Below are 27,424 nucleotides of genomic sequence, written 5' to 3'. Positions count from 1 at the left end.
AAGATGTTTTTGTGAAGTTTCTGGCAGTATACAAACTGGCCACAGCTAATCATCCAGTTTATATGTGTCCAAAGCACAGAAACGTGCGGTCTATGTGAAAGTAGTCTTATTATGTATTGCCAGCATTAGATGGGAGTTCTTCTTTATTGTCAGATGAACATTTATTTATTTTGATAGTAGTACATGTGGATGCCAGATGTTCTCATTACATATGCAGACTGCACTGCCTTCTCTACAGCACAGCGATTACATTTTAATGTTCCGCCAGTTTGTACCGGACAAAGTTCTCTCAGTAGACGAACTTCTATTTGAAGGGATTGTTACTGTGCAAAACCTTTTCAGAGTCACGTGCAGTCTGGGATACATAACCTAATCCAGGTGCTTTGTCCTGTAAGGCTCTTATAGCAGTCATTTAACAAGGCTGTCTATGACAGTCACAAGATGATGGACCTTCATGCTCATATCGCTTTGGCTTCAGCATTATCTGACTCACTACAAAATCAGGAATTTTGACAGTTTGACTTCACTTGCTTCAAGTACCTTTGGGGTTAATGATTTAAAGAAAAGGATCAGCATGGCAGCCAGGGAACTAGTATTTCCAGAAGGAGGCCAGCAACCACAGTTTTCTTATATCCTCATGGCAGGTTACCTTTACAAGCAGACATCTTCTGTGTTTCTCAGGGAGGCCAGAGGAGTCAAAGAGATTTATTCATAAAATTTCAACCCAGTATGTATCCAGGTAGATGCCAATCGCATGACACTAGCGCCCCTAGATGGCGCTATACTTGTCAATGCCATCTAGGGGCACTAGTGCCATGTGAAAGGCATCCACCTGGTTATATGTTGTGCATTTTATAAATAAACCCCAAAGAGTATTTATACTTTTGCAATCAAATTTGAGAATTCACCTCGATATATTTGTTATGTATTCACACCGCATAACGAAACATTTTTTTTTAAAAATTGTATCTTACCTTTTAGATGTTTGTTTGGAGCAGATTATACACAGGGGACTACAAGCTGCTTCTAGTGGTTAGAATAGATGCAATGAGACAACTAAGATAAGAAGCTAAGGGGACAGACTGAGGGACAATTTTTATAACGTGTATTCACATACAATGCCTTGAGATCTTAGCTGTCTGTTAGGACAGACCGACCTGCTCATCTAGCTGACAAGTGATAAGGAAATCTTCAAGCACAGTACAGACAGGGTTAATTATGGCAAACAACACTCTCCCCCCATTACTTTACTTTTACTGTATATTGGTTTTTCAAAATAGCAAACAAGATCATTGAGAGATAACATAAAAGTTTTAGTGCGGAATAATACTTTGGGTACTTAAATAGAATCTTTTCTTAGATATCTGTACATCAGACCAAAAAGAGGGACGATTGAAGAAGAGAGGGGGACAGAGGGATTTGGTTCCAAATAAGGGACACTTGGAAGGTATGAGTTAAGGCAATGCACTTCAGCGCAATAAAAACCGAACCCGACCCTTTTTTCCTGATGCAGCACACCAAGATGCACGGTAGAGAGTTACCACACATTGAACATGCTGCAACCCAGGTCTGTTGCCATAGTGCATGGGGTGCTGGTCAGAAATGGCACCACGAGGCATTAACAAGTCCATACTACAGCAATGGAGCTGGCAGGACCCAATTTTTTAGTTACATCAATTTTACGACATAGCTGCAACTTTCCTGCAATTTAGAATAACCAAAAATAAGCAGCAAAGAAAAAGGAGGTCACTTATTCAGCAAAGAATCAGTTACTTACTCACTGAAGGAAATTCTTTCTTTATATACAGTATCATTGTACTCCTTTAGTCATAGATATGTCACACATAGCCTCCACATATGGAGATATCCGGGCAAAAATAATACCAATCAGACCAATAACCAATAAATATCTATCAAACTTTAATTACTTTGTGTGAATTTTGTGTGAAGTCATTACTGTCAATGGCACCTCAACTGCAGCAAGCCAAATGCACGTTTTTGCGTGTACAAAAATGCGCGATCAAAGAACGTGCAAAGCCCGAAAACTCAAGCAGCTGCATGAGCTTCTTTGCTGGATTTGTCGCACGTAGGACAGCAGACTGAAATGAATAGGCTGCTCTGTGCGGATATGCAATGAAGGCACTAAAAATGCTACATGTTTATACACGTTTTTCAGGTGCTAAGTGTGAACGGGGGCAACGAATGCTGAGCTGCAATTGAAAGTTTTCCAGGGTGTAGCTGAATTCCCTGTTGAAGTTTGATCCTTGTGAAGACTTCGCACCAGCATTTCACTATGTAATGGAACTGCGTAGACGAAAAATACAATCTCATTAGTTATCCTTTATAGCTGAATATGTACGGACACTTCCTAATGTAGACAAAGTGCTCGGCATTATTCAATTAAGTCGATACCCTTGAAATCACTATATGATTTGAACACCTGTGACACAGAACGCTGCTTACCCAAGCTCAGAGATCCATGTAAGTTATAAATAAATGATAAGGTCATGGCAGAGGACATGAGAGGTAGTTCAAGCTCTTCTGCCTGACATTACAAGTCAGATTTAATGAACGGAAGTCCTAAGCATGATTTCACAATGGCTATTAAGTATCATAATTACTATTTTTACAGGATTTTAATGGAATATGCAAATATCATGCAGAGGACACTTGACAAACACACTTGACAAACACTGCGTACCATAAGGTGGCCAGACGTGACACAATTTACTGGATTTTTTGTTAAAGAGGAACTCTTCTGAAATGGCAAGCTGCTCTAATAAATCTAAGTTTCCCATTTTCAGGCATGTAAACTAAAAGAAAAACATATGCTTTTAAAAACATGAAATCTGGATGCCACCATAATAAACTATAGACCCAAAATTCTGGTTTACATAAATAGTTTGCAGTACCCTGAATAGGCATCTGTCTCCATCTCTCTTGTGGTGCGCACGCACCTACTGTGTCCTTTCTTAAAGGTACAACGCACATCTTTTAAGGAAGAACCCCGCCTTTTGAGATGACCGCACCTTGATGTCAACAGGTACAAATACTAGCCGCACACATCATTCTGTGCATGGTTATTACAGAGCTTGTCCCCATAGTGCCTTGCGTATTGTCTGCATTGTATATCCTGTGTACCGAAACTAGCTCACGTCCTGACCACAATTCTTGCTGCCTGCCCCTGACCCCTGCTACACTTACGGATTACGAGTTTTAGATATCGATTTGGCTATGAAGTTTCCGGACTGCTCCTGTGCTGGTCACCACCACATGAGAGACCGTGAATAATCCGGGTTTACTCGTGTGGAGATAACGTTCGTATTGGCAAGTCCCTGCATCTGCGCTCCTACAAACTAGTTTTCTGATATTCTAATACTTGCAAGTCTGGTAAGTGGTGACTCTGTTCTTCAATCTCTTGAAGGGGTTCACCGGCCAAAGAATATTAAGCATCTGATGCAATTCCAGGTGAGTAGGATGTCTGCGTTCCTGGCTGTATGCTGCGCTTCCACCTTTTTCTGGCAGGAGAGTCCATTTAGGTCTACGTCAACCCAAAGCCTGTTATCAGTATGGTTACATAGTTACATAATATTTGAGGTTGAATAAAGACACAGGTCCATCGAGTTCAACCTTGTGTGTCTGTGTGTGATTGTGTGTGTGTGTGTGTGTGTGTACACGAGTCCCTGTGTGGTCTGGTTTGTAAGAGTACCTGTACCCCTGTATGTTATGGTCTCTGAGGAAGGTATCTAAATGCTTTTTGAATGATTCAATACTCTCTGCTGATACCACTGCTTGTGGCAACGAGTTCCAAAATGTAACCACTCTAACTGAAAAGAATCCCCTGCGCCCTTTGTGGTTAAATCTTTTCTTCACCAATTTTAGATGGTTGGCATCGTGTCTCACCTGCATACTGTTTTCCTTAACAGATACTTTTTTTGTAAATCTGTAGCAAAGTTTCTTACCTGGTGATCCTGCCAGTAACAACACTTCATGTTGCTGCTGACAGTACTAAGCCACTGCCTTGCAATTAGCAGCACTTCTTCAGTTGGTTGTTGGACTGTCTATCAGATATAGCAGTCACATGCACAGTGCCTTAGATCCCACACTGCAGTCATACAGGCATAGGCTGTCTAATGACATACATATGGCCAACTAAAGCAGCACACATGGCAGGCTGACAATGCTGATGTTAATTGTGAAGCTATGGGTTAGCAGTGTCAACAGGAAGTGTTATTACTGGCAGGATCTCCAGATAACAAACTGCAATAGATTCACAAAAAACTTAAGAAAACTTTATACAATGAGACATGATGCCAAGCATACTAATAATAGATTTAGGTTGATGAAAGAGGTTTGTCCTCAGAAACGGGTCAGCTGAAGGAGGGTCAGCGTGCAGATGGCTTCGGCTTAGTACTAACACTTCCTTTCCCTCACCCTATTTTCGTGTATTCCTCTTGATGGTCTCCTAAGATGGTTTGTAAGTACCTTTTCAGCTGTGTGTTTTATCTTTAATAAATCAATTTCGCACTATGGAGACTATAAGATACTACTGAGCAGAAACGATTGGTGCTGCTGCTTTTGGGTACCCTGTAACCCTAATTCCCTCTTCCCTTGACAACTGAGCCAATAGAATAACATGGGGTAGATTAACAGAGTGAAAATCTGTGTGCGTGTCACCTTTGGTGAGTGTCTGAATGCAGCTACAGGGTAAATCATTAAATGACCAGTAGGAAGGCTAGAAGAACAAACAAAATCCAGCAGCTCCTTTGGGGGTCAGTACTACAAAGATTTTCCTTCTTATTTTGGCACACAGGCTTTGAACAACAAAGCAACTGCTACACTACACTAGTTCAGCATCAACGTGTTTCAGGAAATTCATTTAAAATGTTTATCTTTAAATTCATACATATATTTAGCCTTGATACTTACAGTTAAATAAAAAAAAGAGTTATAGCCAGTGTGCATTAAAATATTAATTATCCCAATCTCTGTGCTGTTCCTAAATGCTAATGAAGTCTAAATTAAAGTTTGGTAGAAAACTAATAAAAATGCCGTGTGTATTTGTCCTTTAAGTTAAAGCGACATTAAAGGGGTTCTAAACCCTCCCCTTTTTTTGTCTATATCTACTGCTATCAAACGTAACTTTTTTTCTTTGCGAGCTCCCGCCCCAGAGAAAACGAAACTGTTCGGGCGGCCGCAAAGCATCTTGGGGCGGGCGCATGCGCAGTATGGTGCATGCATCCATATACTTACCTTGTGTCTCTCCTCGTCTCCCGGCCGAAAATGTGAACTACGCATGCGCATGCCCCAAGATGCTTTGCGGCCGGGAGCGCTCGGGAAAGACACAGGTACGTATTAACCTCTTTTACAGCGGGTTTTTTTTTTCGTTTTTTGTTACTTTTTGCATATATCTACTGCTTGTTAGCAGTAGATATATGCAAAAAAACCGGAGGGTTTAATAACCCTTTAAGTGAACCTGACCTATCCTAAAATGCTGAAGTGCAGGTACCTTCTGGTGCTTAAAATTACCTGCCTAAGTCTTCAAACTGATCCCTGTGGAGCCCCCTTTCATCCTAGGCCCATGAGATTAAGCTCCACCTCCTTCAACGGTCGAATACCAGAGTCTTGACTACCTAATTAAATTCTTCCCTTTGAAAGTTGAATGGCAGATGGGTGGAGGACTTGATTTTGACTTGGGCATTATAAGTTAATGTCTCGTTAAATGGCTTTTTAACACTTTGGCTGCTGGACAAATTTCTCAGTTTTTCACACAAATTCTAAAATGTACATTATGGATTTAATAATTTACTTCAGCCTCCCAAAGCTATATATTTTCTGAGAGTAGAGGACCTATTGAATAAAAAGACGGTATTTATGATTTTGTATGTTGAATAATATTTGTGCAAATGTTTATGCAATCTATATTTTCAGTACAATAAAAATACACTTCAATTATTTAACTCCACACAAGCGCAATATGGACACATACTTATTGCATGCTTCGGCATTGCCCCTTATGGCCTCCTCTATTGATGGCCACTGGCCATCTATCTATCGTCATTCAACCCACTTCCTCTAAGCCCAGGGTGTCATAGATTAAATTCCATGGGATGAATCATGAAGCAACCTCAGCTCACAGAAAAATGCTGTACAGAACAGACTCGCAAATCAATGTGAGTGATGTTCTCTCTAACACAGAGGCTCTCCCGCTACAGATTGAAAAGGAGGACTCCGCTACTCTGGCTACAAAATACCTGGAAGTGAGGTATGTATGGAGAAAATGTTTCAAAAATTACAGCTGAGGGCAATACTATCAGACACCTACGCTGGTTCCTATTGATTTGGTAAACCTGGATCTCAGTCCTTAGGATTCAGTACTTCATTGCTTAAGTCGGGTAAACACACATATATTTTCTTTGTTTAACCTGAAGGCTAAAAAAAAAAAATCACAGATCCCAGCTTCAATGCTTATAAGTGTTGATCAAGGAATCTCCTGCTGTTTCTTTTGTATTCTGATTGGCTGCTAGCTCTGTTTGATTGAGAATTTTCTGACATGCTCCTTCGATCAGCTAATCGAGGGATGCTGATCAGAAGTGTGCCGATAGCGGCACACACGCATCGAATTTCGTCCACTTCATCAAGAACGTCTATCGCCTACTATAGTCTTTAAACAATGCATGTGGCTTGCTCACCAGGACTTTCCCACTCACCTCTCTGCCACCCCTATTCTACTTTTTCTTCCTCCTTATGTCCAAGTTTACTCTTGTTCTCTCCTTGGTCACTTCTGAAGTGAGTACTCCCCCTTCACACAAGCCTCAGGCTCTATAAATATTACGGTCAATTCATTTTCAGTTAGACCCTCGGAAGCAGACCTTTTCGACAATCATGGACTTGTTTTGTATTTCTTTGTCTTGATGTTCTGATTTTTCTGTCTTATGTTTGTTTGTTTTAATTTTGATCCATGTATCGATGGTTTGTTATTTTTCTAATAAACATTTTGTGAAAGAAAAGTTACAGCAGCAGCTGGGGGGGTTCCAGAGGGAGGGGAATGATGGGGGGGTTGAAAAAAAAAAATGCACTTTGAAACAGCAAAAACTATAAGCTACTTAAAATTGTGCCTAGGCAATACATTGAAAACCAATGTGGTTAATCAGTTTAAAGTTAAACCTAAATGATGGTCCTGAAAGGATTCTAATACCTCTGATATATGTGGGGATACCAAATATGTGTAAAGTAACTGGGTGAATATGGGCATATGTACATGATGTGTACATATGGGGTTCTTAATTTTAGTGGTTTTCTTTCTATTATTTTATACATTTCAATTAAACTCTATTACTTTTAGACAGGGGCTGACATGACCGTTGTATGGGGGTACACAGGTAATGGCAGGTGCTCTTTAAGGAAATGTCTGCAGCTTACCTGGCTCAAACTCAAGGGCGGATTTACTTTCTCTGCTGCCCCAAGGCCAGGTTCCTCAATGTCCCCCCTCCTCCTCCCCCCCAATGGAGAATGGCAACCAGGTGGCCGGAGCAGCAGGGTTGGTTTTAATTTTCTTTCTTCTTTTACTTTTTATCATATTTTTATTTATTTTTTTCCTTTTTAAATTTTTGTTTATCTTATTATCTTTTACTGTTTTATAATGTTTTTGTTTTATAATTTTTTACTTTATCACTTTTTTTATTTTTTTATTTTCATTATTTCTTATTTTTAACTTTATATTATTATTAATCATTTTTTAAATATATATTTAATTATATATTTAATTTTTGTATCAATGTAAAAAAAAAATGTCTTCACTTATTTAACTTTATTGCTATCACACAGGAGCTAACAAGCCCCTGTGTAATAGCATTTGGAGGTGACAGGTCTTCTTTATTGAAGACAAACCTGCAGGCTGCATGCAAGTGATCTCAGTGGCATCGCCAAGACCACTTGTACAAAACAATCGGCGGCTTCCTCGGTCTACATTTAGCCCTCCAGACTAACATCCAGCCATATATTTCTTATATATAACAACTACATTAAGGATCAATACCTTTCTATTGCACAAGAACAACAGAAAAGCCCTATCAAGGTTTTTACTGCACTCTACATACACTGATAAATTCAGACAAGAACACTCAATGCTGCCTGAGACCAGACCATTGAATTTAGTTGAATCAGAAGAGCATCTTCCCAGCAGATCTCCACAGACAGCTCTCATAATCTGTTCATTTTCTGCGCGACTTAAAAAGCAGGACATTGGTGTGTGCTGTTATTTGCTGTACTTGGAGCACTTCCTATCCTCCTGACCTTATTTCCATTTTCATGAAGTAGCACCACAAAACTCTTCCCCTGAGACTCTCACCTCCAGCTTCAGAGAGTGACCTCTCGTTTCAACACTTCTCCTCCTCAACCAGGTTTGATGAATCATTTATTCCAGCTGAACAATCATTTTACGCACTTTTCTCCGGCCGCATGAATACATGCATCATTCCCCAAGGATTATCTAAATACATTGGTAATCACAATTTCAATCACACTTCAGTGATGTCATGTCTTCCTTATGAATTGGTAGGGTTTGCTTATGAATATTCGCTCAGCTCACAATTTGGCTGACAAAATTACCTGTGAAGGAATGGAGGTCACAGCGTGGTCAGCTACTTAGCGGATCTTGGAGGTTATTTAAAAAGCTGTCACAGGCTTAGATTCGGTCAATTTCTGCTGCTGGTTATCACAGACACCTGCATTTATTAAAGTGTGTTATGTATCACATATCTGTGTACTTTTTATCAATTGGAAGGTAAATTAAAAAAATGTGTATGTTTAATAAAGTGTATATGTTGCCCAATTTCCAGAAGTGTCTTTTCTTGTGTTTTATGCAGGCTCCCTTTCAATATTAACACAGCAGGGCTGATTTACAGTATAATACCTAGATAAAAGGAATTAGCAAATGTTGAGCTGTTACACGTAACACCTTTTATTCTCACCCAAGTATACTCATACATTAAAGAGAAGCTGAAATGCGGCCATGAGATCTCAGCAGAAGGGGGTTCAAAGCAGGAGAGTATTTTGGATTGCTAAGCATTTAGAGGACGGTGCAGGTCTGTTTAACATAAGTGTTCCTCCTAACCCGTCATTAACAGCTGCAATAAAGTTTTTCAAAAAAGCTGTAGGGAAAACAAATATTAAATATGCCTACATTACACCCAACCTCCTCCATGGTGCCTAGGCAAGGGTAACATCAACATTAATATAGATTGGACCCTGGGCACACATTTTCTTGCCTGACCCCTACCTGGCTGCCCCCGCTATTAAAAATTTTGCTCTCCACCCCAAAATCCCCCCAAAAAAGAGCAGAGGAGATATGTAGCTGGGTGTGCAGCGCTCGGGGTCATCAATAAGTGAGTTAAATCAGTGTAAATCACCTGATTTAACTCACTTATTGATGACCCCGAGCGCTGCACACCCAGCTACATATCATTTGACCCCAGTGTCTCAAGTACAGCAGCTCCTACACATATATATTTTAAATTTAAATTTTAACATTTTATATTTACATATTTACAACTAATTATAAAGTTTTATTTAATATAAGCATCCTTAGTTATCCATAAGCGCGGATTATACATATTTCATCAGATAGGAGGAGATGTCAAAGGTAGACGTGATGCCGCGTGAGATGTCACACGGTCATGCAATGCGGTGTATGGCAGAGACCAAGCAATGTTATGCGATGCCAATGACACAGTAAACAGAATGTTGCCATGTGTGTATCTTTTGCAGGCTCAAGGGGCAGCTGCTTTGGGCCCCACAACAATGACTGGGCCCAGGGCAACTGCCCCTTTTGCTCCACTTTAAAGATGGCCCTGGGTAACATCACCATCCGGCAAGATCCCTGGGAATGCAGAGTATCCCAAATCTCATGACAAAATGCTCTTGGATTGTGTCTTGTAAGATTCTGCTACTCAATATTCTCTGGAATCTCAACAGAAGAAGCGTGAATTGACCACCTGCAGTAATGCGGAAGATGGCTGAAAGGTAAGTAAATGTATTAATTTTTCTCCCATTATTTTTTTTCTACTTTAATGCTGCTAGGTATGATGGGAAAGGGGCCCTGATATCTAAATAGGATCCCATTGTCAGGTCCACTTTGAAGTACACTGCACCTGTCAATACCCGAGCAATGCTGAGATATTCCGTGGCTACAATGCAGACATCAAATTGTAACTGATTATACCTTTAGATACATTCTTTTGCAGCACCGGTTTTCCGAATCCCAGGGTGCTGTAACGGCCAACTTTTGACACTGAGCATAACCTATAGATTATCTGCAGATTTTCTAGGGTCAGATGGAAAAAAGTGCAACAGATTCCTCCATCTACATAAAACTGTGTGGATGGAGGAATCTCCCGCTGGGCCGAGCTTCAGGATCTTGCTACTCGGCCCTGCTGGCTCTCAAACACCTCAGCAAGATTGGGCTCATTGTTCAGGTATTTTGAGAGCCAGCGGGCTGACTAGCAAGATACTGAAGCTTGGCCCAGTGGGAGATTCCTCCATCCACACAGTTTAGTGTAGATGGAGGAACCTGTTGCACTTTTTCCATCTGACCATAGAAAATCTGCAGATAATCTATAGGTGTATGGCCAGCTTAAAGCAAGTGTCCTAAAGTCTAAGGGTTACTATCATACACCACTCTAGAGTAAATGGTGCCAGAACAGCTATGCAGATGTGGAAATGCAAGTAAGGGGTCCCTGAGATATATGAAACCACTAACAAGGTTATTCACAAAAGGGTGCAGAGTTTGGAGAAGTCAGGAGAAGTGAACAATCTAGGACAACATAGCTGAACTGGAAAGTGAACTGAATTGGAGAATTTTTCCAAATCAGCTATGTTGTCCTAGATTGTTCCCTTCTCCTGACTTCTCCAAACTCTGCACCCTTTTGTGAATAACCCTATAAGTGTTTTAACTCTCCATCATCAATTTTTAAAAAAATGACATTTGAGTTTTGGGCAGATTGATCCTTAAAGACTGCCTTCTTGTGTCTATGGGTCATCTTACAGTTGGAGTGGGGGGCTCATAGAACAATCCTAAATAAGATGGCACCAGAAATTGGACTTGTGTATTGTATTGCTCACAATAAACTCTTATTAGCTACAACACTGACGAGCACATATAACATACAAATGTTATATGTGCTCGTCAGTGTTGTAGCTAATAAGAGTCCTCTAAAATATATTCCTGAAAACTACTTTATATAACTCAAAAAAAAAAGAATATATCAGTTGCATTAAATAATTTGTCTAAAAGTGTTCCATAATGGAATTCATAGTTGTCAGTGAAGATTTAACATCTCTTGACATAACAATCCAGCCACAGAGGGAATGTCCTTGTTTCAAACTAAAGTGTGAAGCATTTGAAATAAAGTAGCTCCTCTGTGGAGTTAAAGGTGTATCAGAGGTCTCCGTAGGGTTCCAGGATGTGTATCAAAGTACTTGTGGCCTCTTGCTTTACTATGTCCATGGAACTCTTACAGAGAGGGAAGAGGGGAAGTCAATTTAGTATTCTTTTTAAAAACTCCACTTGACAAGGATCAGTGAACAGTAGGAAAGGATAGAGTGTAAGCTATTGTTCATCTCTGTGCCCTCAATGTGCCAGTTAAAAACAAAAGTTATGTGTCCCCCCAAAAAACTAATATTTATGTTTTAATTGAAGCTTCTGACAACTACCTGACAACTTCTTATGTAGCTCAGGGACTCTATTGATGATATATTTTCAGATCTGCAGTTCTGCACACCTACTGTGACCATTACGAGGGGCTTCACCCCTTTCCCTAGCCTGAGGTGGTGGTGGGGGGTGCCTAACTGAAACTGACAAGAACCTGAAAAAAAACCTAATAAAAAATAGATTTCCGCATCCCGCTCAGTTCCTGGCAACCAGTGGCGTCATTGGTTGCCAGAAGCTGGGCAGTACACTGGCCATAGCATCCAAGGCTGCTAAGAGCTGGGTGGGGAGAGGTGTATGGCCCTTATACATCTCCCCACCTGGCTCTTAGCAACCTGGAATACTCTGGCCAGTAAGGGGGAGGCAGGCACATTGCAAACATTGTGCTGCAGAGCAGCCATGTCACTCTGCCTGCTGCCCCGCCCCACGTGACACAAAGAAATGCTGCCTGAGACAAAAGCATTCTCATTATAGGGACGGTTCTGGGTGCTGTCTTTCCAGCTAGGATTTTCAATTTACTTTATATTATGCAGAACACAGCAGGAGATTCTAGAATGCACAAAGGGGGCAGAAACACCCAACACTCCAACATAGACAGAAACAGAGTCAACAGTTAGGGCAGGATGATCTCATAGGGTAGATGATCTGTTGGAGCTTCCATTACATGCAAAAAGACCAGGGCTGTCTCATTCCACCAGGCTTCCGTAAAAGGGCAAAACACACTTTTGTGATGCAAAACACTACTGCATGTGACATGCGTTAACACATTGCGGTGCCATTCATTTTGATTGCCACCCCAACACACAAGGCAATGCAGCATCAAAGCACATGCATTGTAGCAAACCACATTGTACAGGAATACAGTGCACTGTAGTGAGCTGCTTCTGCATTTTTGTTTGTTTCTTTTTGTTCTTGTGTGTTGACGGCCCATTTAAAATGAATGTGCTGCTTTAATGCAATTTGTTTTGACTTGTGGCACACGGTACATTACTGAGCATGCATTACTGTAATGCACAAAAACAGCAAAGGGTGAATGGGCCCTAATTAAAACATTACTGTTGTATGTGCTGATTTTCTCACTGAGACTGGGAAACCCTGTCAGGAGGTCATCATATAAAACATGAAGCTTCCTACTGCTGTCCGTTTTTGTCTTTAACTGGAACCACATTTATATATGGAGACAGGCTGCCGCTAGATACCTCTATATCTTAAACAAATAACCTCTCTGCCTTTTAGTTCAATGGCTTCACATACTTACAGCTTCTGCTGGCCTATTCCATCCTTTACATGCATTAGGTGCCCAATGCATAAAAGTGTATAGGAAATCTCTGCTAGCCGGGAAGAAACAAATGACACATTTTAGAAATGGTCAGACCATGTTTTTCAACGAGATGCAAAAAGGCCATTTGCCTACCACTCTTTAAAATTATATTAAAGCCAAAAGGTTTTGTAATGCTGATGAAATTACTTACAATGACTGCTGCTCTTTGATGTTTAAAGGTTTTATCTTTCTGCAGAATCAACTGGCCCTGATATCTTGTTTTATAGTGGCTCCTTTCCCTTGCAGGGTGCTTTGGAGACACCCTTATGTGCGCTTAGTAATCTATGCGTCTCCACAAACCCACAGGCACAGCAAGGCAAGTCTTTCCTTTCCCCCTCCTCCTTTCTCCTCCCTTCTCTAAGCTAGTAGATGAACATCTGCTGGAGTCTGCTCTGTCTCTTGTGCTCTTGTACTGGACCGAAAGTTCAGGGAAGCTGAGCTGAGAGAGTTGGAGCTGTTTGGAAACATGATGACTTTAAGTGTTTGGGCAAAAATATAAATAAATACTTTGCTGGGCAATGTATGTTTGTTTGATTCGGATTCATTATTTAAAAAACATTTGAGAGTTTAAACCAAGTTTAAAGGCCCCGTCACACCTATAGATATGTTAATACAGGTTGTGTGGTGAGTGGACACAGGTTGTGTGATGTGTTTCCGGGCATTGTTAAACCCGTGCCCATAATTTCCTATAACCCTCTGATGTGAGTCCTCATACCAAAAAATTTACCTAATCTTTTTTTTTTTTACCCAAACGCAAGTTTTTTTTTCTTCTGAGGCATGCACTGAGCTACAATGAGGCCAGGTGCATTGTTGTCTCTATGGATGCACATTGAAGACCATTAGAAATGAATGGTAGCAGCCCTAAAATACATGCGTGGACACGCATGACATCATGCATAGTAAAGCATGCGCGTAATAATGCCGATCCCTCAGGGTAATGCCAATTCCTCAGTGAATGATGCCAGTCCCTCTCAGAGTCTTGTTAATCAGCTGTTCTTAGATCAACTTTGAGGCTGCCAGGACATTTGGGCAATAGTCTTGGTCAAATTTTGGGACATATAATCTTGGACCCAGAAATGTTTTTTCTCCCAATTGATTTGAGGCCACATCTACATCATATCAAAAACACGCATTGCATTAAAAGAGCCTCTGCATACCCCTGTAGTCTTGAGAATATCCGTATGGTTGCTCTAAGGGGAGCGCACGGCTGTGCTGCTCCCACTATTCCTTTACTTACTTAGGTAATTACAACTTTTTTTTTTAATCCCAACTTTCAAATTGGTTTTAAATTACCTCAAACCCTGAGGATTGAACAAAAAAAATACATATTCAAAAAATATTAAAAGAGACCTACAGACCAAAGCACAGGCTTCCAACAATCTGATTTATGTAAATTAAGTTTTAATAACGTTCATGAATATGTAAACGTTTTAGGAGATTATCAGAAGATACTTAAAATGAAAGTGGTATAGTGGGGACTGTGGAGCTATACTTCCCATTCCCACAGCAAGAAACTACCAACTGTTGCTTCTTTTTGTCTATGGTAGCGGCTGTTCAGCTAACATTCAACAATAGCTGCGCCGTGCTGGTACGGAAGTGGCGAATATCTCAATTTTTTTTCGGGTGTGGGGACTCTCACAGGCACAGTTGTTAATGTTAGAAGCGGCTTTCTCATATAATGCAAAATTTTCATCTTAAGTTTAATGATCTTTAAACATTTTTAATTTGCTTTGATGTTAACAAAAATGCACAGTAGAAGAAAACATCAGCATAGCCAAAAATCTCTGCTGTGCCAATGCCGTTTATGCAGCAGTTTTCTTTCAATGCAGTACAAGGGGCACTAGCATGGAAAACATTGCATTCTGAGAGCTGTATGTGGTTAAAGGAGTTCCAAAGTCGCAGCATATACTATCCTGTTATGACATTAGCATTGTAATAGGAATACACACTAGACTTACTTTTGTTCCCCATGGTCCCTGTGCGTGGTTGTAAAGTAGCCACCGCTCCAAGCTCGCTTCTATGATGGACTACAATGGTACGTTTAGTTTGCTAATTTGTATTGAGATTGTAGTCCATCACGGGAGCGAGCTTAAAGTAGCGGTGGCTACTTTACAACATACACAGGGACCACGGGGAACAAAAGTAGCCACCCTCCAGAAGGAAAGACAGTGTCAGCACCAATTCAGAGAGGATTTGAGGATCTACAGCTGAGTGATACATAAATAAGCTACATTAATGTTAATAATTAGGGTACTTGAATGCATTTTTAAGAATTAACGCCTGAGTTTAGTGTTACTGTAAAGGGCAAACCCACTTTCCCAGGTGAATTTGGGAAAATGGAACTTAGCCCCCTCTTCCACCCCACTATACTTACCTTTAGGCAAACGCTCCTTACCCTCCGCCACTGCTGGTGTACTATCCGCATCCCATACTGCCGTGTAGCGCAGATGACTCATTGGTCATCACGGTCAGATGACTGTGCTGACCATTTGCGAGGGAAATTAAAATTACAGAGCACAGGGCTGCGATACACGGCAGTACGGGGTACAGATAGTACACTGGCACCGGTGGAAGGGAAGGAGCGTTTTTGGAGGGGGTAATTCAATTTTCTAAATTCACCTGGAAAAGTGGAATTACCCTCTAAATAGAATCTCTCTATTGTGCCCAACAGAAGAACTTCAGGGCTTTTATGTAAATTCTCTTCTTCACAAAATCCCTCTGTAGTTATAGAGAAACAACAGATCTCTTTGTGAGCTAACACTTCAACTGGCCACAGATGTTATAACCTGATTGTGAAATCTCATTCAGATTTGCCAACAACTATGTAGTATGAGATCAGAGTGTCGTCGAAATTATAAATCAGCATGTGGCAGAAACAGATTACAAGTGTCCCATATTATGTGTCTACTAATTAGAATCACTCATTTGAACTGTCCTGTCCTTGTAAAACGGCTGTATCTCGGCAGTGTAGTGTTCAGTGTTATGGGATAGGCAGCACTTTCCATGCTAAATGAATTTGGACTCTTTGCCACAAATGATTTAGTCCTGTTTGAGCATAAAGAAGGGCAAAAGGAAAAAAAAAATCAGGTGATGAATTTTTAATAATTTTGATTACTTCCAATGATGTGTGATACAGACACACACCCCTAATAATGCTGCAACCAAGAGGTGAGAACATGTAGGGCACCTGATGTTACAGGGACTTGGTTGCAAAAACTAAACTTTAATTAATAGGTGCACCTGTGAAGAATAGAGCAAATAGTTACCTCTCCCCTTTCCTGCGTGACCAAATAAAACTTAGATGAAAAGGAGTCATCAACCCAAAACCGATGCTGGGAATGTCAAACTCCCTCACTGCACTTGGTGGTTCCTTCTGAGAACCCCTATATCACTACTATATCCTATAGCAGTGGTGGCGAACCTTGGCACTCCAGCTGTGCCAGAACTACAAATCCCAACATGCATCCGCCTCTGGGAGTTATGTCTGTGGCTGTCAGAGCCTTGCAATGCCTCATGGGACTTGTAGTTCCAAAACAGCTGGAGTGCCAAGGTTCGCCGCCACTGTCCTATAGTAACAGAGGGATCAGTGGGAGAGGCTAAAGTGTAGGGCAATGTGAATGGTTTATAAATTTAATCAAGCACTGCTCATTCTTTTAGCACTGCATTAAGACTAAAGTAGTAGATGAGCAACAGGAGACTGAGCTTGGCCAATCACAGATAGACTGCTTGGCCAATCACAGATAGACTGCTGATCCATTATGATAAAAGAAGTTCAAGGTAAAAAAAAAAAACACTTCTGCAGGTATAAATTGCCGGCTTCTGGCAGCAGGCTTACAAACCCTATGGCTTAATACTGGACCATTCTAACAACGGTCCCTGAAAATGCAGAAGATTGCCCAACCCTTTCTGTACATTCCTGTTATTATACAGCATTTATATAAGGCCAGCAGTTTGTGCAGCGCTTTACAATATAAGTAAGATATTACAGTTACAATAAAAGCCAAGACAAGATGGCAAGGAGGGCCCCTGTCCTAGAGAGCTTACAATCTAAGGGAGGCAACCCATCAGTGCCTGCCTATTACAATGGCCTCTTACTACAGATCAATGAAGGCTACTGCAGGTGGGAGATAGAGTCTCTTTAAAGATGGAACTGTAGCCATACATGCATTATTTTTGCAAACACTACTTGGCAAATGTAAGTTAAATTTAGAAGCTTCATCCTTGGTTATATGGCTAGTTTGGGTTTGTCCTGCTATGCCCTGCTGATAACATGAGATGCCACAGAGAGGAGTTTTGACACAGCTAGATAAAGACCTAAGGGATGCCCTAAGCACAGCTCAGTAAAGGTGCCCCCTTGGCCCTTCCACTGCTGAACTGACAAGACATTAAGACTCAACTGGTGCTGAAGGTGAAATAAGAGACTGAAAATGTAGTTTTCTTCCAGTCCAGTCGCCGGGCCAGACCGCACAACTATAATAAATACAAACATTTTTAAATTCTATTTATTTAACACTAAATAGCAGTAAGCAATATAAGCAAATCATTTACTTATAACTAGGGCTACAGAAAAAATGCAAAATTATTAACTTGCAACTTTACATTTTTTTAGGTATTTTTTAAATGTTAGAGGCAGAAATGGACTTATAAAAATGTATTGAAAACTATGTGTAATCACCCGACCAAAATGTATAAGATAAAGTAAGATTTGATATTATCTGAACCAAAACTTCTAATCTGTGTTATATCAACTTGTTTTTTTTTTTCTTCAGAGCTGGCGTTGATGGGGTTTGTTTGCTTCAGAATTGCTGCATTTGCCCAGTAACACAAGCCCAAAGCCTGTCAACACAGGCCCTACAACATGGGCTAAAGCTGAACACGGCAGATAAGGACAATTACATAAATGTGACTATAGTCAAGTATAGCGGTATAAGAGTTAGGGGCATGATAGCTAGGGGAAATTTTCTTTGCTGCCCCCTTTTTCCTTGGCGCCCTAAATATGGGCTTATCTTACTTAAAGAAGATCTAAAGCCAACCATTAAAATCTCATAGAAGAATGAACATGTTAATGGAATTTCTGAATTATTTTAAAATGTTTTTAAATCTGCCTATAAGTGTCTTTTTTCAACCACACTATGTAACTATGCAGCTTTTATTAAAATAATAGCTGATGATCCTGTTATAAAGGTCCATGTTCAGGCACTTTCTTTTATGGAGTGACAACTGTCTCCTAATTGTATCTGCATAGTCACTCTGATGCCATGTGATCCCCTGATTGACTGTCACACATTGTCACATTGCACAAGCATCGTCAACTGTAAAAGTTTACATCTACTGTAATGGTTCATCTAGTTCTGGGTGCTATGTTGGGCAAGGGTAGCAACCTTGGCACTCCAGTTGTGATGAAACTACAAATCCTGTCATGTCTCTGCCTCTGAGAGTCATGCCTGTGACTTTCAGAGTCTTTCAATGGGACTTGTAGTTCCACAGTCAGAGTGCTGAGGTTGCCTTCCCCTGCTGTAGAGGATCCCTGCCCCATCAATAACTATGCGCAGGATTTTTGCTGATGTGTGATGTGTGAGCAGGGCAGATGTTGAGTGAATAGGCAGCGGTCATAAAAGTTAGCAATGTTGTCACAGAAATAGAGGAGGAAAGGATAAAAAGGATGTGCAGGGGTTAGGCAGCACTCTTACAGTACATGTCAAACTAGACACACTGTGTGTCATTCCAGGGTCTCAGTTATGTGTTCAATGGAAAGTAAAAGCTTGTCAATCATTTTGGTTAGCCTCTATTCAGTTGTTTCCTTATTGCCCAGTGTCAGCCTGTTCTCCTAATAATTCTGCACTGTGGATGTCTGAAGGGATTCTGGACTCTGTCTATATTTGCAATGGATGTCTGAAGCACTTTGACCTCTCTACCAGTTTGAAGTTCCACAATAAAACATTAAAAAAGGCACTTATAGTGACTGGCACCCAATTTGTTGAAATGTCGGCCCTCCCTACCCTTTAAGGGTCTACCTCAGGCCTCTAGGGATCGGGGGCACTACGCGATATCTTAAGAATCCATACATTACGGATGGAACCTAATTCATAAGCCTGGATGAAGGGGGATCTGTTGATCCATTGCTAACATAAAAAACATAAAACTACTTTTGGACTCTTGCATTTGTGGTGGCACCTGTTTTTTCTTTGTTAGAATACACCTGGAAGTGTCTCAGATGCTAAAGATTCTTCAGCAGGTGTAGAAGTTAAGATCGGAGTCATCCATCACGTCTTTTTACAAAATGATTTAGGTAGAGAGATTTGAGTAGCTAATCTACAAACCTCTACATTTATTATAACAGCAGAAATCTGAAAGGGTGTGAGAGTAAAAATTTGAAAGGCTCATCAAAAATAATTTGACTTTAATAACTGAAATATGTGCTCACTGGAAATACACTATACGTTCCCCTTAAGTGAGCCTGATCATGATACCAGATATAGAACAAAAGGGGACACCACTATGGATGGTAGAGTCCAATATGTTTTTTTATTTATAAAGATCAATAAATATCAATAGAACAAAACTCACATTCTTTCTGATACTACTGCTAACTATTGTTACTTACCATTCATACTTAGAGTCCATAACATTTGAAAGGAACAAAGTACCTCTTAAGCCCTGATGAAGTAAGATAATGTGGACCCCGGAAACACATTGGACATTTTGTCTTATTGATTATCATCAATAAAAACCATATTGGAACCCCTTTTGTTCTTCATATGTGTTGTGTAGGAGCAGCCTCTCTAAGAACATTTGACATTCCAAGGAAGAAAATTACTGACAGATCTAGCTCATCTCCCACATACCTCCTGAATCATGGTACCAGACTTCTACAGACAGCATGTGCATGTAACACAGCTACCCAGTGGTATTGCATACGGTCTGAGCATATCCCACTGGAAACAGCTAATACTTCAAAAGCCTGAGCAGGCAGAGCAGAACAAGATAAAGGACATATCTAAAAAGCTGACCATTTTACTGCCTTGCTGTATATTATCGAGGTGGTCAGCAGTTAAAAAAAAGAACATTATGACATAAAATCTTAAAGAGACGGTAATTCATAAATTATATTATAATAAAATAACACGTTGGTGCCCTGGTGAACGGTCTCATCTGATCTGTCTTTATGAGTTCTCTATCCGTATATGACCCCCTGAAATACCTGACATGCCATGGAACATTTTCAGCTTTCTGGCACAGAATCAATCTCGAAACCAGCAACATGCTAATCATTATTAATGATTACAGCAAATCATATCCATCCCTTACCAGTTCGGTTCACACGTGGTTCCAATCTTACTTGTCGTGTAGCTGCTCCATCCCATAGTAGGAGGGATCGTCCATATAAAAGAGAAAACCCAGACAAACAGAATACCGATAGCGGAATGTTTCCCCCGAAGACGGAGATTTCCCAGCGGTCTGCAAATCACCACGTACCTCTCGAATGCCAGAATAGACAGAGACCACAGAGCCACGATGCCTTAGAAGTAAAAAGCACAAATATATATATAGAAATATAACAGGATGCCACAATCAATTATTGACATAATGTTTAGAGTAGGCTTTGGGCTATTGATTTTTTGGGGGATCTGAGACATTAAAAATGCAACTGCATCTAATCCATGACAAGAGATGAAAAAGAATTTGTAAAGCTAATGCGGATGCTACAATTATTTCTGTAAATTCTTCAAGCTACAAACATTCACCAAGTCACATTTAAATGGTTTGTTCACCTTTACAATCAAATGCATTACGCAGTCAAGGGGGCCCTGTACATTTAAAAACACTGTGTAGCTTTAATGCCTACCCCTGGTTAACAAAAAGTAACTACCCTTGCAGTGGGGCTACCCCTTGAACTACAAGGGTTAACTGCTCATTCGTGTCTAGGGCTAATGTGTAAAGGACTTTTACTCACCTGATCTCCGGTCCTGCTGGCTCCAACTTCCTGACTGGCCTCTTCCCCCTTACTCCGGCATTTAGAGGCCTGCTGATGTCATCACGTCTAATGCTCATAGGTGAGGACACCCAGAGCAGATGGGAGCGAGGTGAGCGCTGACCACTGGGGGGGAGAGGGGGGACCGGGGATCAGGTAAGTAAAAGTCCTCCTTCCAAACCCCTAGACATAAAGGAGCAGTTAACCCTTGCAGTGCAGCGGTAGCCCCACTGCAAGGGTAGTTCTTCTTTTACCAAGAGAGCAGAGGGAGCACTGCACATGCGCAGGCATTGAAAGAGGGTAAAGCGCTTATTCCAGTGATGCTGGGCACGTACTCAACATATGGGGCGCCTCAAATCACAGGCAGGACAGTGCTGATCACTCCCAGTAGTAGTGTTTCAGCCAGGCTATGGGTAAACCGCGATGGACCTACAGGTATGGCAATTAAAATAAGCCACAAAGTTTAAAGTCTAGCTCTGGGTAAAAGAAGAGCTACCCTTGCAGTGGGGCTACCGTTTGCTCATTTACAGGGGGCAGAAAAAAGCCTAGTTATTTGACTTACCTGATCACTGCTCCTGCCAGCTCTCTCTGGGCTGTTAGACCAGTCCCTGCAGTCTTTTCTCCCCACCAGTCTAAAGTTTGCTGATATCATCACATCCATAGCCCTGCATTAGACATGAGGATGCTGAGGGGCATTCCACCAGCCAGAGCTGAGAGAAGATAGGTGAGCTTTTCATTGGACCCCTAGGCATAACCAAGTTCTCATCCTTTGCAGTGAGGGATAGCCCTACTGCAAATGTAGTTTTGTTGCTTTGCCAGAGATGGGCTTTCAAAGCTTTACAGTATTTTGAAAAGTACAGGGCACCCGTGACTGTATACCGCACTTTATTGCAAAGATGAACTAACCCATGGAAGAAGAACTCCAAGCACAGAACTTTTTAAAATGTCTGATGTATAAAAGTTGCCCCTGCTCAGGTGTATGCCACGTCCGGATCACTGCTCTGTGCTTTTAAATGTGTACTTTTCTTCATGCCGGACAATACAGCTCCCTCTGTACTTCCAGCCCCCTGTGGACATAAGAGCTGCGGCATAGACAGAAGCATTAGTGTCATTTTAATCCATGGCCATTACCAAGACCATTGTGTATTCTATGAATGGTTCACATAAAGCTCTGTGCCTGGAGTTCTGCTTTAAGAGACGGAAGATCTGATTTCAGGTTTTTAGCACATTTGGTTTTGTAATTCAGAATAGAACGGTGATATGATAGCAAAATGGTTCATTCCTAAATCTCACTTACGCCTTGTTTTGATCCCTTTAACCCATGCAGGTTCTCTATGTATCCATCGTCTCCTATAGGAATTATTCTTCATTAGCTATGTGATAACTGCAGATAGCTGTGTCTACAGTTCCCACACAGCAATGGACAAGATTTAAATGGCACTGGTATTTTGCAGTTGGTATTACAATGCTTTTTATGTACAAAGTTGATGATTTGCCCTCCCGGGCTTTACTTTACACAATATTAGAATGATCCAAAAATGCAAAGGTAAGGAATGCCATCAAAGTGTTTTTTTCCTCTGATTTTGAGCTAACTTTCACTACTACTGCCATGAGGAGGCTAAAATCCCGTGCGTATCTAGGTTTTTTGGCTGCCCTTTGACACAACCAGGCAGAAAACGTAAAGGTCTGGTTCACTGGTTCGATGGATGTTTTGAAATGAAGAAATCTTTAAAGCAGAACTCCAGGATGTGCAGCAACAATTTCACATTTAACAATTTCAGATTTAACAATTTCAGAATGATTATCTCTATGGTAGACTTCTCTTCACACCTAGGTGCTTTGTCGCTCAAAGGTAAGCACAACAAAATGCCCAAAACAAGGAATCCCATTCATTTCTATGTCCCCTGTTCACACATGAGCGTTTTGAAAAACACGTCGCTGGAAAAAGTGCATGCGCTACTTTTTGGCAGACAACAGCGTTTTTTGGTCCCATAGACTTCAATGGAATTCTTTGTGCGACAAAGCATGCAACAAAACGCTCAGATATGAACAGCATTTTGTTGTGCTTAGCTTTGAGTGGCAAAACGCCTAGGTGTGAAGCAGAACTCCAGGATGCGCAAAAAATTAACCCTTACAGTGGGGTTACCCCCGCACTGCAAGGGTTAACTGCTCGTTTTGGTTTAGGGGTCAGATTAAAGAAGATGTACTCACCTGATCCCTAATCCTGCCTGGCTGCTACACCAGTCCCCATAGACTCTTCTCCACTGGGCTCCAGCGGTCTAAGGACCCGTGACGTCATCACATCTAATGAAGGTCCTTTCACTTACATTAGAAGTAAGGATGCTGAGGGACATAACACAGCCAGAGCGGAGGGAGAGAGAGGTGAGCGCTGACTCCCGCAGGATCAGGTGAGTATATTTTCTTTATTCTGGTCCCTAGACCAAAAGGAGTAGTTAACCCTTGCAGTGCAGGGGTAGCCCCATTGCAATGGTTCATTTTTGCACATGCTGGAGTCCTGCTTTAAGACAAGAGAAAACTTCCACGCAGGTGATCGTTGTTAACATATTCTGAAATAGATAAATGCCTGGCTGGCATGCTGACTTCAATACTTTCAGTCACTGACCCAGTAGTATGCAGAACATGGTGAACACGCACTATTCATCCTGCACCTGCAAGTCCTGCACAGCAGACACAGCCAGAAGAATTGGAACGGTGAGATATGTCATGGATTTGTACAATAAGAATGTTAGTTTTAAAGTGGAATACCAACCAAAGCATTATAGCGTTAGGCTAAAGATGGGTTAGAACCTGTGTCAGGTTTCTATTACTCTCTATGCTCCTATAGGGGGAGAGGTCTTCTTACTTCCTGTGCCATTGACCACTGACTCCAGGGCAGGAAGACAGGGGAAATCTCTCCAACAGTGACACCAACTGCAATACCAGCCTGATAGTGGTATAACACTTCAACACTCAAAAGCTTAAAAAAAATGGTTGTAGCCCCTCTTGAAGTTATTAAAATTCTTGCCTAATTAATCCTTTACTTCTGGTTAGTCATCAATGTCAGTAAGGGAGTTCATTTGTGTGCTTTTCTCCAAAGTTAGTCAACAGGAGTGGAAAAGAAGCAGGTCAGAAGCTCCTCTGCAAGATGTCAGAAGTGTCACCCACTGAACTCAACTACAACCTGATTGCACCTGATAGCACACTGCATATTATTATTATTATTATTATACAGGATTTATATAGCGCCAACAGTTTGTGCAGCGCTTTACAATATAAGGAAGACATTTACATTACAATACAATTCAAGACAGGATGGTAAGGAAGACCCTGCCCGTGAGGATCCACACAAGCCCGAAGGCTAACCATACACTATACAATCTTGTTGTACCATCTCCAACTATGTAGTACAAGGACCTGCCTGATTTTATAATAATTGATTGGGTTGTCTAGGTCTGACCTCATATTACATAGATAGTGAAGACTATGGCAAAAGGAAGAAGTGTAAAAGTAATCACTTTCATAACAAACAAAATATACATAAAAATTGTCTTCTAATATTGCTAAAAATAAACATAAATATATGATCAAAGATGGCCAATCTGTATTAATCTATAAATACATTGGTTTCAAAGTTCATGCTGTAAAATAATCTTTGTAGACAGTAACATTGACCTAATACATATAACCAAATCTGTATCCACTCTACCCTACTGAAGTTATTCAAATCCGGCTCGATGTCATGAGAGTCAGCCTACAATTACAAAACGATGGGATTTCACATGGACACAGCATGACACTTTTTCGACAGTTCCCACATTGCAATGAACAAAATCTGAACCTTCTTGAGGATGGCACATTTCATAAACTGCTAATAAATGCCATTACCCAGCCAATCATTTTGCTGCAGTGGCTTGGAAAGTCAACAATAAAAGTGCAGGAGTTGCCCTTTAAGGTCGGCATTGATTATTGTGATACCCAAGACATTTGTTTGTTCACTCTCAGAAAAAAACAGGTGGTTGTTTGTAGAAGTACTTGAACCGCAATCTGTAAATTCCATGCCTGGATGATTGACAGCTGACAACTTAATGACAGATGAAATACCCAAGTGTGTTTTAGTAATGAAAGTACTGAGCGCGCCACCTCCTCACAATCTCTATGGGATAGTACAAACTTTCACTGACAGTACAGATCAGGAAGCAGCTGTATCGTCAATGAAAGTGTCACATATTTTATGTGTTGTTTCTCTTTTCTTCTTTCAAACTGGAGCAACTATTTGATAAGAGGTGGATACTGCAGACCACTCGGGTGAATTGAGGGTATAAAGATCTGATTCTACCTATCTAAAGTTATCAACATTGAACGCTCTCAACTCATTGAGTCATTTTAGCAGAGTGCATGAAACAACATTTTACTTTGAGATGATATGAATAACATCAACCCCTGATAAAGAAATTAAGCTCAACAAAGAATGATATCACTCACAATCCTGACTATTAGATAAGGTAATTTTCTAGTTTGAGCGTGCCAAGCTACAGAACACTCATTTTTCATTGGTCATAATGAAGGTCATTGAATCATTAAGGAAGTAAACGACGTTCACTTTGCAATGCGATTGGTCACTTGAATGAATGAATCTGCATTCACTTTAATCATCCAATCATGGGCAAGCCAAAATCCTGTTTCTCTTCCCCAGCATTTGGTATGCAAAGTGAACACTCCTTTACCTTATCCTCTAAGTGAGCATTTACTTTACAAAGTGACATTCTCTACTTCTTTAGCTTATCAACCCCAATTAGTTTTTTTCAAGTAATAAGAGACATACATACAGTAATAAGAGACATACAGGGGCTGCCAAAGCTGTCCAACTTCAGAAACTGCTAGTTGCCTGGCTGTGTCTGGTCTTAATAGCCACAAACACACTTAAATTGATACTAAACTCAGGCGTTAAATCTTACAAATGCATTCAAGCACCCCTAACTATTAACAATACTGAACCTTATTTTGTATCACTCAGCTGTAGATCCTCAGATCATCTCTAAATTGGTGCTGACACTGTCCTCCCTTCTGGAGGGGGGCTACTTTTGTTCCCCATGGTCCCTGTGTGTGTTGTAAAGTAGCCACCGCTCCAAGCTTGCTGCTGTGATGGACTACAATTTCAATACAAATTTGTAAACTAAACATGAGATTGTAGTCCATCACAGGACTAAGCTTGGAATGGTGGCTACTTTACAACACACACAGGGACAATGGGGAACAAAAGTAGCCACCCCTCAGAAGGAAGGACAGTGTCAACATGAATTCAGAGATGATTTGAGGATTTACAGCCAAGTGATGCACAAATAAGATACATTTTGGTTAATTGTTAAGGTGTGAATGCATTTTTAAGGTTTAACTTCTGAGTTTAGTGTCACTTTAATAGTCACAAACCCGGAAAAAGCATGAGTGTCAGCAAAAAGTCAAAGTTCTTTATCTCTATGCTTGTTCTTGGTCAGTGCCTCAGAAGTTATTGAAGCCAAGGCAACAGCATGGGAGCCAGGGAAGGAACATTTTCGAAAGCAATGGCATCCTACATATTTCTGCAAAAACGTATGTAATTAATAAGTCTGAACATGAGTTAGAACCAGTCAATGAAATGGTGTGATTGAAAAAAAAAAGCCCAAACCTTACCGAAAAAAGTCACCGCAAACCCTTCAACAACACAAGCCCAGGGTCCCAAGTAAAAGTAGCCTTTACTGTTGGTGGCGATGCTGATGCTGCCGCCAACAATGGACACCAAGAAGTCCGCCACGGACAAGTTCACAATGATATAGTTTAAAGGCTGCCTCAGCTGTTTAAACTTGAAGGTGACAACTATGACAATGAAGTTCTCCACAATGGACAAGATGGTGATCAGTAACATGAGTGCCGTCAAAAGTTGGAAGTTCCAGGGCTCGATGGACTTCAGAGGACCCTGAAACGGACTCCACTCTGTAGAGGTCTCTGGGCTTGCCGGCAGGGAGTCATTAAAAGGCATCTTGAACTTTCTTGGTTAAGTCCTCTTGGAAAAGAAGCTGGGAAGCTTGGTAGGAACTGGCTTCAGCTAAAGCTCATCTTTGGCTCTCTACGGTGAAGCGCTAAGGTGCCAGTCATTTTTCTTTTAAATAGTCAGTTAAAGAAATACAGAGTGCAGAACAATATTGTCTCAAGCAGGATCAATAAACTCCAGGGAAATGTGTGTCTCATGTACTCTGCTCTATATACAAGCGCATGTGCCATTGATCCATGCATGCCTGTGTGTCCAAGAGTATTGAAGCACTCCCTACTAGGCTATCACACTCCAAGCTAACAGCAGCAGTGCTGGAAACATCACTAGATATTGCTGTTTTGTAGGAGAGCACAACACTAGGATCCCTCCCTGACAGAATGTAGAAAAGGAGTTAAGGGA

The 27,424-nt window shown here is 40.9% G+C and overlaps 1 protein-coding gene across 1 annotated transcript in view; it reads right to left on the bottom strand.

Moving 5' to 3' along the window:
- LOC108797475 (opsin-VA-like) overlaps positions 1–27,013 on the bottom strand; it is a 40,619-nt gene extending 13,606 nt beyond the window's left edge. Inside the window, exons 1-2 of the mRNA XM_018569073.1 lie at positions 26,668–27,013; positions 20,337–20,547 (exon numbers count right to left, since the gene is read on the bottom strand). Coding sequence (XP_018424575.1) covers positions 20,337–20,547; positions 26,668–27,013 — 557 coding nt within the window. The remainder of the gene's footprint in view (positions 1–20,336; positions 20,548–26,667) is intronic.
- Between the last annotated feature and the right edge of the window lie 411 nt (positions 27,014–27,424).

This window comes from Nanorana parkeri, unplaced genomic scaffold (genome assembly GCF_000935625.1).
Source record: "Nanorana parkeri isolate BGI_ZX_2015 unplaced genomic scaffold, ASM93562v1 scaffold1282, whole genome shotgun sequence".
Taxonomy (NCBI): Eukaryota; Metazoa; Chordata; class Amphibia; order Anura; family Dicroglossidae; genus Nanorana; species Nanorana parkeri.
This window is presented reverse-complemented; position numbering and strand designations above follow the sequence as displayed.